The sequence below is a fragment of the Pseudorca crassidens genome, chromosome 19 (assembly GCF_039906515.1).
Source record: "Pseudorca crassidens isolate mPseCra1 chromosome 19, mPseCra1.hap1, whole genome shotgun sequence".
Classification (NCBI taxonomy): domain Eukaryota; kingdom Metazoa; phylum Chordata; class Mammalia; order Artiodactyla; family Delphinidae; genus Pseudorca; species Pseudorca crassidens.
The window spans coordinates 42,889,141-42,900,895 of record NC_090314.1 but is presented as its reverse complement, the minus strand read 5'-3'; the positions used below and the strand labels follow the sequence as shown (position 1 = coordinate 42,900,895).

General features: G+C 46.6%; 1 protein-coding gene across 1 annotated transcript; it reads right to left on the bottom strand.

Annotated features, from left to right (window-relative positions):
• Positions 1-1,233: 1,233 nt before the first annotated feature.
• Positions 1,234-11,221, bottom strand: PSMB3 (proteasome 20S subunit beta 3). Its single transcript, XM_067715042.1, has 6 exons — positions 11,067-11,221; positions 10,564-10,748; positions 8,354-8,461; positions 4,560-4,737; positions 2,272-2,366; positions 1,234-1,340 (listed from the first exon to the last, which is right to left on the bottom strand). Exons 1-6 carry the CDS (start codon positions 11,067-11,069, stop codon positions 1,292-1,294), a joined length of 618 nt encoding a protein of 205 aa, XP_067571143.1. The 5' UTR covers positions 11,070-11,221; the 3' UTR covers positions 1,234-1,291.
• Positions 11,222-11,755: the final 534 nt, after the last annotated feature.

Sequence of the window (11,755 nt, the reverse complement as noted above, 5' to 3'; positions counted from 1 at the left end):
ACCTGGGAATCATAAATTCTTAGGGCCTTCTGCAGCTCTGAATCAGAAACTGTGCTTTAACACGGTGACCCCCAACCTTTTTGGCACCAGGGATTAAAGACAATTTTTCCACAGATGGTTGTGGGGGATGGTTCAGGCGGTAACACGAGCGATGGGGAGCGGCAGATGAAGGTTCGCTCGCTCGCCCGCTGGTCCGAGGCCCAGGCACTGGGGACCCCTGCTTTAACAAGCCCCCCAGAGTCTAATGGAGGCTAAAGTTTAGGAACTACTTGCTTATTAGGGCATCTGCTACAGGTTGCAAGCTGGAATCACTTGGGGAACTTTTCGAAAAAAGAGGTGCCCCAGCCCCTTTAAAAGGCCAGATAAATCAGGGATGGGATCAAAATACCTGTGTTTTAGAAGCTCCCTAGGTGACTAATATGCAGCTAAGGTTAAGAAACACTGATGTGGGGACTCCCCTGGTGGCGCAGTGGTTAAGAAGCCACCTGCCGATGCAGGGGACACGGGTTCAGGCCCTGGTCCGGGAAGATCCCACATGCCACGGAGCAACTGAGCCCGTGTGCCACAACTACTGAGCCTGTGCTCTAGAGCCCGTGAGCCACAACTACCGAGGCTGTGTGCCACAACTACTGAAGCCCGCGTGCCTAGAGCCCTGCTCCACAAGAGAAGCCACCGCAATCAGAAGCCTGAGCACCGCAACAAAGAGGAGCCCCCGTTCACCGCAACTAGAGAAAGCCCGCGCGCAGCAACAAAGACCCAACGCAGCCAAAAATAAAAAAAACACACACAAAAAAGAAACACTGATGTGCAAGGATATTACTTATGGACACTTGGCCAAATTTCTACCTGAAACAAAGAAGATTTAAGCGTTTTCCGAGAGTTGAGTAAAAAGGATGCTAGGCTTTGGAGTCAAATGGAACATGGGTTGACATCTTTGCCCTATCACAAAGTGGCCCTGGGCAAGTTATTTAACTCGTTAAACAAGGATAATTAATGTATATTACCTTGAGTCAATATGATGATTAAATTTTAGAATGTGTAAAGCACTTTGTGCAGGGCCTAGCACACAGCAGGTACCCAACAAGTGATTTGTAGATACTATCCCCACTGGTGGACCGGTGGAGCACGCTGCAAGTCAAGAAAACCTGAGGGCTGAGCTATACCCCGAGTAGCTATTTGTAACTGCCCAACTGGGGACAGAGATCTGTGGTAAAACACTCAAAGAAGCAGGAGTGAAAGAAAATCTTTTATTTAAAAAAAAGAAAAAAAGTGGGCTCTGGGAAGAACAGAGTTAGTCCATCCGGGCCTTCAGTGTCCTCGTGGTGATTTTGTCCTTCTCACTGCAGAGGGAGAAAAATCACAGAACGTCTACACCCATTCTAGACTGCAGAACAAACTAGAACAGCTGTCCTAACTCTGGGGTTAACTGTTTTGCCCACGTTACACTAATGTTAGCTTGTTTTCCTGGCCTGTGGTGAGGAAGGGGAGAATGGAGAAACTTCCATAGGTGGAGCCGTCAAGAGTTGGGATGATTCAGGGCTGGAGTGTGAAGCGCTCCAAAGCAGGGAAGGAGCTCCCCAGGCCTAGAGAACAAGTAACTTAGGAAGGAGGTGTGAGGTGTTTCACTCCAGTGAAGGGAAAAGATCCTTGGGGTGGTAAATTGTCTGTATTAGCCCCAACCTGTTTTTCACGGTAATTAAGCAGGTTACCCCATAACAAAAGGGTCCAAATGCTTGTTCTGGGAGGTTCCCAAGGAAAGCTGTTGGGAGGATACCAGGTTCCTGGTGACAGCCCCAAATAAGCAAGAGGGAAAGAGGGTGGCAGTTAGGCATCCGGCTGGGGGGTTGGAAAACACTCCCAGGGCTCAGCACACCACACAGTTGTGGGTTCCATGCTGGTGTGAGCTGGGAGAGGACAGGAGCCACCCAGGATTTATTCTGATCAATCTGCAGTAGCTCTGCTGGGGCTCATCCCCACAAAGGTCCCTGAGACTTTGGGGACAGTGCTCAGGAAGGAAAGAAATGTCTATTGTGAGCAAGGGGAGGAGACTCGGGGACACAGAGCCTCACCAGACGGAGGCCAGGGGAATCTGGGTAGGCTCCCACCTTAGCTGCCACCCTTAGGAAGCATGGATTTCTGCTATCCCGGGCCTGCTGCAAGCACCCTTCTTATTTCACACCTGACTAGGGGGCTGGGAAGATGGGGTGTTTGTGCAGGAGGGGAGAGGCACGTGTCTGCAGAGCTTCTAGACTTCTCCCAGTGCACACTTACATGATGTGAACAATGACTCCCATGCCTGACACCGCATCCCTGTCCACAGCATTCAGCATGGCTTGTGAGATGGTTTCAAACAGGTGTTCTGGGTCCTGCCGACAGAGCAGAAACCTTTCAATCCCCAGAGCCTTGGACCCTCACTTGGTCTGGCCCATTAACTCTCTCTTCTCTAGGCTCGAGGTGCCCAGCTCTGGCCCCTCCCGTGTCTGGAGTGAGGGATGGTTCCCTGGATGCGAGAAGCCCCCTCACCTCCTTCTCAGAAGGCAGCAAGGTTACGTAAGATATAGTTCAAGCCCTGCACTTCCTCCGCTAACCAGCATTGTGACCTTGAGCAAGTCAATGTCCCTTCGCTAAGCCTCAATTCCTCTTCTGTAAAATGGGGGAAGAATCCCCGTGGCTCCTGTGTGCTTTACCAGCTATCTCATGGACTCTCCTCCTGGGTGGCTCAGAAGTATTGCACAACTCAACCTGTCCAACCATGAACCCATTTCCCCCCAAACCTGTTGCATCCACCACATCCTCTATCTTGGTTGGCTTAGCTAGAAAACTCAAGTGTCCTCAGCATCTCCACCTCGCTCACTTCTGTTTTAAGTGACCAAGTACTCTAGACTCTGGCTGCCCCGCTCCCCCACTGCCACTCTCTTTGCTCAGGACCTCAGTGCCACACCGACCTGCAGGCCTCTGGTGCCTCAGGTCTCTTACTGCCTTTGACACCATGTCAGAAGAAAAAGTTCCAATGAGGTATCACCTCTCACCAGTTAGAACAGGCATCATCAGAAAATCTACAAAAAACAAATGCTGGAGAGGGTGTGGAGAAAAGGGAACCCTCTTGCACTGTTGGTGGGAATGTAAATTAATACAGCCACTATGGAGAACAGTATGGAGGTTCCTTAAAAAACTAAAAATAGAACTACCATACGACCCAGCAATCCCACTACTGGGCATCTACCCTGAGAAAACCATAATTCAGAAAGAGTCATGTACCAAAATGTTCGTTGCAGCACTATTTACAATAGCCAGGTAGGTCATGGAAGCAACCTAAATGCCCATCGACAGACAAATGGATAAAGAAGATGTGGTACATATATACAATGGAATATTACTCAGCCATAAAAAGGAACGAAACTGGATCATTTGTAGAGACGTGGATGGATCTAGAGACTGTCACACAGAGTGAAGTCAGAAAGAGAAAAACAAATATTGTATAATAACGCATATATGTGGAACCTAGAAAAATGGTACGGATAAACCAGTTTGCAGGGCAGAAATAAAGACACAGATGCAGAGAACTCACGTATGGACACCAAGGGGGGAAAGCGGGGTGGGGGGGGCGGGTGGTGGTGGGACGAACTGGGAGATTGGGATTGACATGCATACACTAATATGTATAAAATGGATAACTAATGAGAACCTGCTATATAAAAAATAAAATTCAAAAAAAAAAAAGTTCCAACTGCTTGGCGTGGCATCCAAGGCATTTCCGAGTCTCATCCCGATTTCACTCTCCTCCTTCCTCTCACCCCACATTCTGCCCACACGCCAGCGGCCACAGCAAGCTCTCTCCAGTCACTGAACACACTGGGCCCCTCCTGTACTTCTGACCTTCGCACAGGCTGCTCCTTCTGCCAGCCAGGCCCTTTCTTTCCTCCTGTTCCTGGCAAACTTCATTTCAGCAGGTATCTGTGGGTCTGTCTTATTTCATTAGGCTGCAATAAGCCCTCGAAGACAGACTATCTGGCTTCCCCGGAGCCTGGCAGAGCTGGCACAACAGCCGACCCTGTCAGGTACTGTTCCAATCTTCCCAGGTGATTTCCTCACACCACCACTCATAAAATAGATTCTGTTATTATCCCCATTTTACAGCTAAGGAAGTGGAGGCACAGAGAAGTAAAGTGACTTACCCTGAACATAACTAATGAGATGGTAGGTGGATCTGGGTTTCCAACCCAGACAACCTGACTCCACAGCCCATTCTCCTGAGCTGCCCCTAACCCTATACCTTGTTAAATGTGTGTTCAATGAATGGATATGAGAACCCTGTAAACCCAACGTGGGGAATTATTTGTTGTTGTATCTGACTGAGGTCTCTTCATGGAAGGTGCTCTCCCTGGGAGCCAAGGCCCTGGCAGATGGAGTTTCTGGATGCCCTTCCAAGGCTCAGCAGCTGTGGCTTTCTTTCCTACCTGCACCATTCTTCCCATTACCTGCCAGGTAAACACATTTTCCCCTGATGGCCAAGGGGCGGGCACCTGAGAACCCAGCCCCGCTCCATGCCACCAACTCACCATGTTGGGTTCCCAGAGGGACTCGCACATCCCGTACATTTGTTCAGTGCAGGTACCACTGACTACAAAGTCTTCAGTCACCATGGGGCAGCCGATAAGGTCTAGAGAGCAAATGAAGGGCTTAAAGGTCTTCGGGTCCAATCCAGCAATGACCGGCTCAGTGTAGTAGGGCCCAAACCTGTGGGGGCCAGGAGCAGAGAGAGAAAGTGGAGCTCAAGACCATTCACTTTCCTGTTCAGGCCTGTTCAGACAAGGCCCCGGCCCAGACCCAGGGAGGAAAGTGGAGGGCCCGTTTGGGACAATCCCCTTTCCCCCTCTCCTGGCATCTAGCAATGCTCTAAGACTTTTTCTTCTTTTCTCTGACACTTACCTTCATATCCTCCTCACCCCGACCCTCTCTTCCTCTTCCTTTCTTTGGGAATTCTGTTGTTGTTTTTTTAACCTACTCTCCCTAGGTCCTATCTCATCCAGGTCCTATCACCATTCAATCTTCTATTTATACACCTATACCTTTACTCCTTTCAAAAAAGGATTTGAAGCAGTTTGTAGAAAAAACACTGAAAAATAAAACCAAACAGCTAAAACATAATGCCATTTGCAGCAACATGGATGGACCTAGAGATTACCATACTAAGTGAAGTAAGGCAGAAAAAGAAAGACAAATACCATATGATATCACTTATGTGGAATCTAAAATATGACACAAATGAACTTATTTATGAAACAGAAACAGACATAGAAAACAAACTTATGGTTACCAAAGGGGAAAGGGAGTGGGGAGGGATAAATTAAGAGTTTAGGATTAGCAGATACACACTACTATATATAAGATAGATAAACAAGGCCCTACTATATAGCACAGGGAACTATATTCAATATCCTGTAATAAACCATAATAGAAAAGAATATGAAAAACAATATGTATATATATGTATAACTGAATCACTTTGCTGTACCAGAAACTAACACAACATTGTAAATCAACTATACTTCAATTAATTTAAAAAAAAAAGTCCTTCCTATGCACCAACTAAAGAAAAAAACAACCCCAAAATCAAGAATACAAGACACTCAGACAAAACACAAAGTTTTGTTCTGAGTCTCCCAGCAGACAAAGCAAAGAAGGATACTCAGTGAGCTGGGTTATTTTCATTGTTTGCCATTAGGAAATAATAGCTTATCAGAAACTTGTTCTAGACACTGAGCTTTAAGAAGAAGCAATCTTAGGGATATTTAAATAGAAAATAGAAAATACTCAAAAAGTAATAGCCACTATCCTCAACAGAAACAGTAAGTAAACAGACATTTTCCATGTCTTATATCAGCTCTCAGTAATTTCTACGGGCATGATCTTAAGTTACAACTCTGTAAAAAAATAATTCTAAATAAAAAAATAATAATTGTAAGGTGGAGGAAGAGGTTGGAGTAGCGTGCTTTGATCTGGCATTTCTCAAACAGATCCCTAGGTATCAAATTTCTCTAACAAATCTTAAATTTTGTATTTTCCTCTCAATAAACTGAAAACAAAGTTAATATAAGAATGTCCTGTATTATCTGGGTAACAACCTTAAAACTAAATACAACATGGCTCAGGGCCTGCATTTGTACTTCCAGTCGTGTCGATGTCACGGTACCACCTAAAGGTCAGTGTTTCACAGAGGTGCTTGGATGGATTCTCTGGGGTCCATGAGAAGTTATTTACTTTAAAAAGGGTCTGTACATGGCTCAATTTTGCAAATCACTGCATTAGCCTATCCTGCTGGAAAATCAATGATTTCAGTTGGGCTTGTAGAGAAAGCCCCTGGTTACAGTAGCTGAGAATCTAGAATTTTCCAGGTCAGCTTCAATGTCCTGTATTTTTATTATGAGTAAACATGAGCCATTAAATATATACCGAAATGTGAGTTAATCTGTACAACTTTGTAAGACTTCCTCCCTATATCTGAAACTAATATAATATTGTAAATCAATTACACCTAAATTAAAAAAGAAAGAAAAATAAAGACCTCTCCCCCCACCCCCATGAACCAGTTTTTTAAAATCTCTTGGGGCTTCCCTGGTGGCGCAGTGGTTGAGAGTCCGCCTACCGATGCAGGGGACACGGGTTCATGCCCCGATCCGGGAAGATCCCACATGCCGCGGAGCGGCTGGGCCCGTGAGCCGTGGCTGCTGAGCCTGCGCGTCCGGAGCCTGCGCTCCGCAACGGGAGAGGCCGCAGCAGTGAGAGGCCCGCGTACCACAAAAAAAAAAAAAAAAAGATCTTTTGTTAAGCCTTTCTCAATTTGGGATTTTGATAAACATGGTTACTACATACGGCAGACAATTCATAGCTGAGGATATTAACATAAACCTAAAAAAAAGGTAACCATTTGTTTTGTTTATTTTTTAATAGTAAAAAGACAGTAATATTGCTCCAGGTATGGAAATGGCAAAAACTTAGTTTTGAAAGCTGAAGAGTACTTTTGCAACTTTTCTATAAAGTCTAAAATTATTTCAAAATAAAAAGTTAAAAAAAAAGGAAAGAAAAAAAGCTTAACCTGTCTTCTTGCCACCCAGTCTTTTTTTTTTTAATGGCCATTTTTTTCTTTTCTTATTGGAGTATAGTTGCTTTACAATGTTGTGTTAGTTTCTGCTGTACAATGAAATGAATCAGCTATATGTATACATATATCCCCTCCTTTTCGGATTTCCTTCCCATTTAGGTCACCACAGAGCATTAAGTAGAGTTCCCTGTGCTATACAGTAGGTTCTCATTAGTTATCTGTTTTATACATAGTAGTATATATATGTCAATCCTAATCTCCCAATTCATCCCACCCCTCCTTTCCCCATTTGGTGTCCATACGTTTGTTCTCTACATCTGTGTCTCTATTTCTGCCTACAAATAGGTTCATCTGTACTATTTTTGTAGATTCCACATATATGCTTTAATATACGATATTTCTTTTTCTCTTTCTGACTTACTTCACTCTGTGTGACAGTCTCTAGGTCCATCCACGTCTCTGCAAATGGCACAGATTTGTTCCTTCTATGGCTGAGTAATATTCCATTTTATATATGTACCACATCTTCTTTATCCATTCCTCTGTTGATGGACATTTAGGTTACTTCCATGTCCTGGCTATTGTAAATAGCGCTGTAGTGAACACTGGGGTGCATGTATCTTTTGAATTATGGTTTTCTCCACGTATATGCCCAGGAGTGGGATTGCTGGCTCATATGGTAGTTTTATTTTTAGTTTTTTAAGGAACCTCCATACTGTTCTCCATAGTGGCTGTATCAATTTACATTCCCATTTGCCACCCAGTTCTGCCCAGAGGTGGGTGGGGAAAGTACCTACAGGGTTCTCCCTTCAATTTCATTCCAGCTTCTGCACTGAATTCTACAGTTAGGAGCCCCTTCTTTTCTCATCATAAAGTCCTCAAATGTCAAAAGTTAACATACACAATTCCTAGGTTCCGTGTATTCCAGAGTATCTAATGACAACAGAATAAGCTCTTGGGTAAGGGTGGCTCCTGGCTGGGAGACGCCAGGGCACACTTTGGTAGCGTTAATTTTGTTTCCTGGGAGCAACTTCACTTGCTGCTTGCATTCCCTGTCTTCTTCTGAAGTAGCCCTTTCTTTCCTATTTGGTTGTTAGGTCCACAGAAAAGACTCAGAAAATAAGGATACTATCCAGCAAATAAGAAATGAGTCAAGGAGGAGGAATCTCCTTCCTGGGTGCCCCCCTCCATACTACTTGCCCAATCAAAGGTCTCTGCATTCCCCGAGTCCCAGGCTACATTTCTACTCACCGTTTCTCGTACAAGAGGTTGGCCACCATGCTCATGAGAGTGTAAGGCTTGATCTGCCGACCTTCCTTCAGCTCATACAGGTTCAGCCGGAACTTGAGGCGCTGGGCACTGTGGTAAAAGGAGAAAAGTGAGTTAGTATGTCATTGCTGAATGTCCCCTGGTGTCCGCCTCATGGAGACACACAATCCCAGCCCCTGCCGAGACTCCTCCCCATCTGCCAGATTTTCTTCTGATTTTCTCACCAGAAGTCCAGCCTCACATCTGCTTCTCAGTCTTGTCCAACTTCTACCCATAAACATGCCACTCTGCTAACCCTTTTTCTCATACTTTTTTTTAGGGTGAGAAAAGGGGAGTTAAGAAGTGGATTCTCCCCCCACTTTTTTGAGGAATAGCTTATACAGTACACTCTGGGTAGGCGTCTGCCTGCAGACATAATGCTGGCGGCTTACAGTAGAAAGAGCAGTGAACTGAGAGAGCTGACCTGGGCTAAGCCTTCACCTTACCACTTAAGTTTTCCATCCCTAAGATAGGGACAAAATAAGTCACCTTATTTTGTGAGATAATGTATGGGTGTTAATAAGCAGCAGCTGCTGCTAATGGACTGAAAGGCGCCTAAGAAAGTAGGCCGCACCTCCTCCAGTCCCATCTCAGAGCCCAGGGATAGGCCCTGCAGGGAACAGACCAGTGACATACATGCTGGAAGCAGAGCAATGAGTAACAGGACACCAGAACAAAGAGCCTTAGACACAACCTAAGCATCATACAGGTGAGGAAACTGAGGCCCAGCAAAGGTAGCAATTACTGCCCACAAACATGCAAACTCGGTGAGAAGAGGCTCCTGAAGAAAAGGAAATAGTGTGAAGGGAACAGCAGTGACTGGAGAGAGGAAGGCTGATGGGGGCCTTCATACTGACAGGAATGCTAAGCCGTCATTCTCTGATTCCACCAACAATGGAAAAAAAGGGCTGGTTGGGTTAGATTTCAGGAAGAATTTCCAAAATATATGTTCTTGAGACTTTAGAGAGGTTTAAGGGAAATGAGAGAGAAAACTTTCTGACAAGCTCCCACCCACTTTAGTGAACTATCAATCTTCTAAGAACAAAGTCCAGGAACTGCTGCTCCTTAGGCCACCTGTGACCACATCTTCCCTCTTGAAACGTTGACCCTCTTTTCCACTGGCCTCTCTTCTTCCCCAACTGACTGCTGAATATACAGTTCAGCTCTGGAGCTGCAGCTTACTTTTTCCCTCTGTGTATTCTGTCTCTCCAGAATCTGTTCCCATAGATTTAACAAATCACCAATGCCTATCCAGCCCTGAGATATAATCTCAAGACCCCAACTGCTCAGAAGATGTTTCTACTTGGCTTGCCTTGTCCCTTTAAAATTGGTATCAAAATCAAAGTCGTCACCTTTCCCCTAAAACCAGTCTTCCCAATTCCCGTATTTCAGTCAACATGCTCAAAACAGAAATCACCTTTAAAACACTTCTGGATTGCCTACATGCCAAGTACTAGAATAGATACTAATAACAAATAAAAAAGACACAAACCCCGACTTCAATGGTTAACTCTTTGGCCTCACAATATCCAAGTAGCCACTAAGGTTGGTCAGCAACAACTCTCAGAAATGCCTTCTTTTCCTTTCCCACCTCACCACCCCATCAGAACCACAACCTTCACACCCGGACCATCACAAGAGCCACCTATTTCATCTCCCAGACTCTCCCTTCTCTCACAGAACCACTGTCAACTAGGTAACTGCTCTAGCAGTTAATAAGGGTTAGTTATCTTATTATGGGTTAGTTATCTTTCTGTATGCCTGCCTTTTCTCCCAACTAGACCTGAAGTTCTTTAGGGGCTGAGCATGGGCTTTGGCCTCAGAGATTGGGATCCTGGGGGTCATTCATTAGCTTACATCTTGGGCAATACACTCTCTGTGACCCTCAGTTTCCTCATCTGCAAAATGGGACAACATGGTAACGTGGTTAAGAGGATTAAAGTCCATGGATGTAAGGTGCTTTCCACCGTGTCTGGCACAAAGTAAATGCTGCTAAGTTGGTTAGGATACCACTCTATCGCTTACGGTGTTCGGCAAAGTCTCAGATTCACTGATGTTGTTTAGTAGATGACTAACACCCACGCCACTCGAGCCGCTAGGCAAGAATGGTCCAAGAAGAAGCCTGGGTGTAGGTGGGAACCCCCGACACTTACACTGTCTGGACGTCGGTGGCGAGCCCGGCCAGGCCGATGTACAGCCGGTCGCCCATGGGAAAGATCTTCTGGAAGTCCGTGGTCACCATCTGGGCCTGGATCCCGAAGCGCCTGTCGGCAGCGATGGCCACACAGTTCTTCCCCTTCATGGCCATGACGGCCCCTCCGTTATAGGACATAATAGACTGAAACAGAGCGGAAGGGCTCAGCGCGCGGGGCCAAACGCGGCCCGGCGCAGCTCCTGATTCGGAGGCTCCTGTACGCACCGTCCTCCACTCTGGAGGCGCCTGGATGCCCTGAACTCCAGCTCTGAGATTAACGCTGGGAGGCTGCGAGGAGCCCCATTCCCTGCCTCGGTCCTCACCGCGGTCCGCTCCCCCTTCAAACTGGAGCCGCTTCCTTCAATCGACCACCAGGCCTCTACGCCTCCCAAACTCCCCATGACACCCCTCCCCATTCCTCAATCCCTACCCCGTGTCCCTTTTCCTTGCTCCCCACCTCACCATGATTGCCGCGTATTAGGACCTCCAATAGCCACAATTCCAGCAAACCTGCTACGGGCCTCACTGCGCAACCACTCTCGCTGCTTTGTCTCTATTGGCTGGGAGGCCGACCCTTCCGGGACAATTTGGCTTCCTATTGGCTCTATATCTTTGTCAGTCATCAGACAGGAGTTTGGTTGAGAAGCCAAAACCAAGGTGAGGAAAGCGCAAAGTGAAAAGTCACTCTCGGTGCGGAAGAGCCCGGCGTCGCGGTGCAAGCTGGTATAGCGGTGGACTCAGTCTCTGGGCGCAGGAGACGCCGGCCGGAGTCTGCGCCCACGTGGGCTAGTGAAACCCGAGATAAGGGCCTTTGGCTCCAGTGAAGGGCCACGGGGTTGGTTAAGAGCACGCTGTGTGGGTCGGGCATATTACTCATGAAGTTTGTTTCATTTATTCATTCCAGAAATCCTTACATCTGTTGTATGCCAGGCACCATGCTAGGCTCTGGACATGCACTGGGCATGTGCCTAGTATTTAAGAGGTGCCCGTAAAGTGCGTATTTACTCTTGCGAGGAGGGAGGGGCACAGGGAGGGTGTCGCGGGTATTCAGCGGCTGCAGGGATTGGGCTGCAAAGGGGACGTTTGGAAGCCGAGGGTGGTTCTGCTTTGGGGGACTCTCAGCAGGTCGACTTCACGTATCCCCAATATCA

Bases quoted from the DNA above. Each gene is read 5' to 3' on its own strand.
- PSMB3 (XM_067715042.1), bottom strand. The intron at 8,462-10,563 runs GTAAGTGTCGGG...CTTTTACCACAG, and splicing joins GCCACCGACGTCCAGACAGT to TGCCCAGCGCCTCAAGTTCC. The intron at 1,341-2,271 runs GTAAGTGTGCAC...CTCCCTCTGCAG, and splicing joins GGAGTCATTGTTCACATCAT to TGAGAAGGACAAAATCACCA.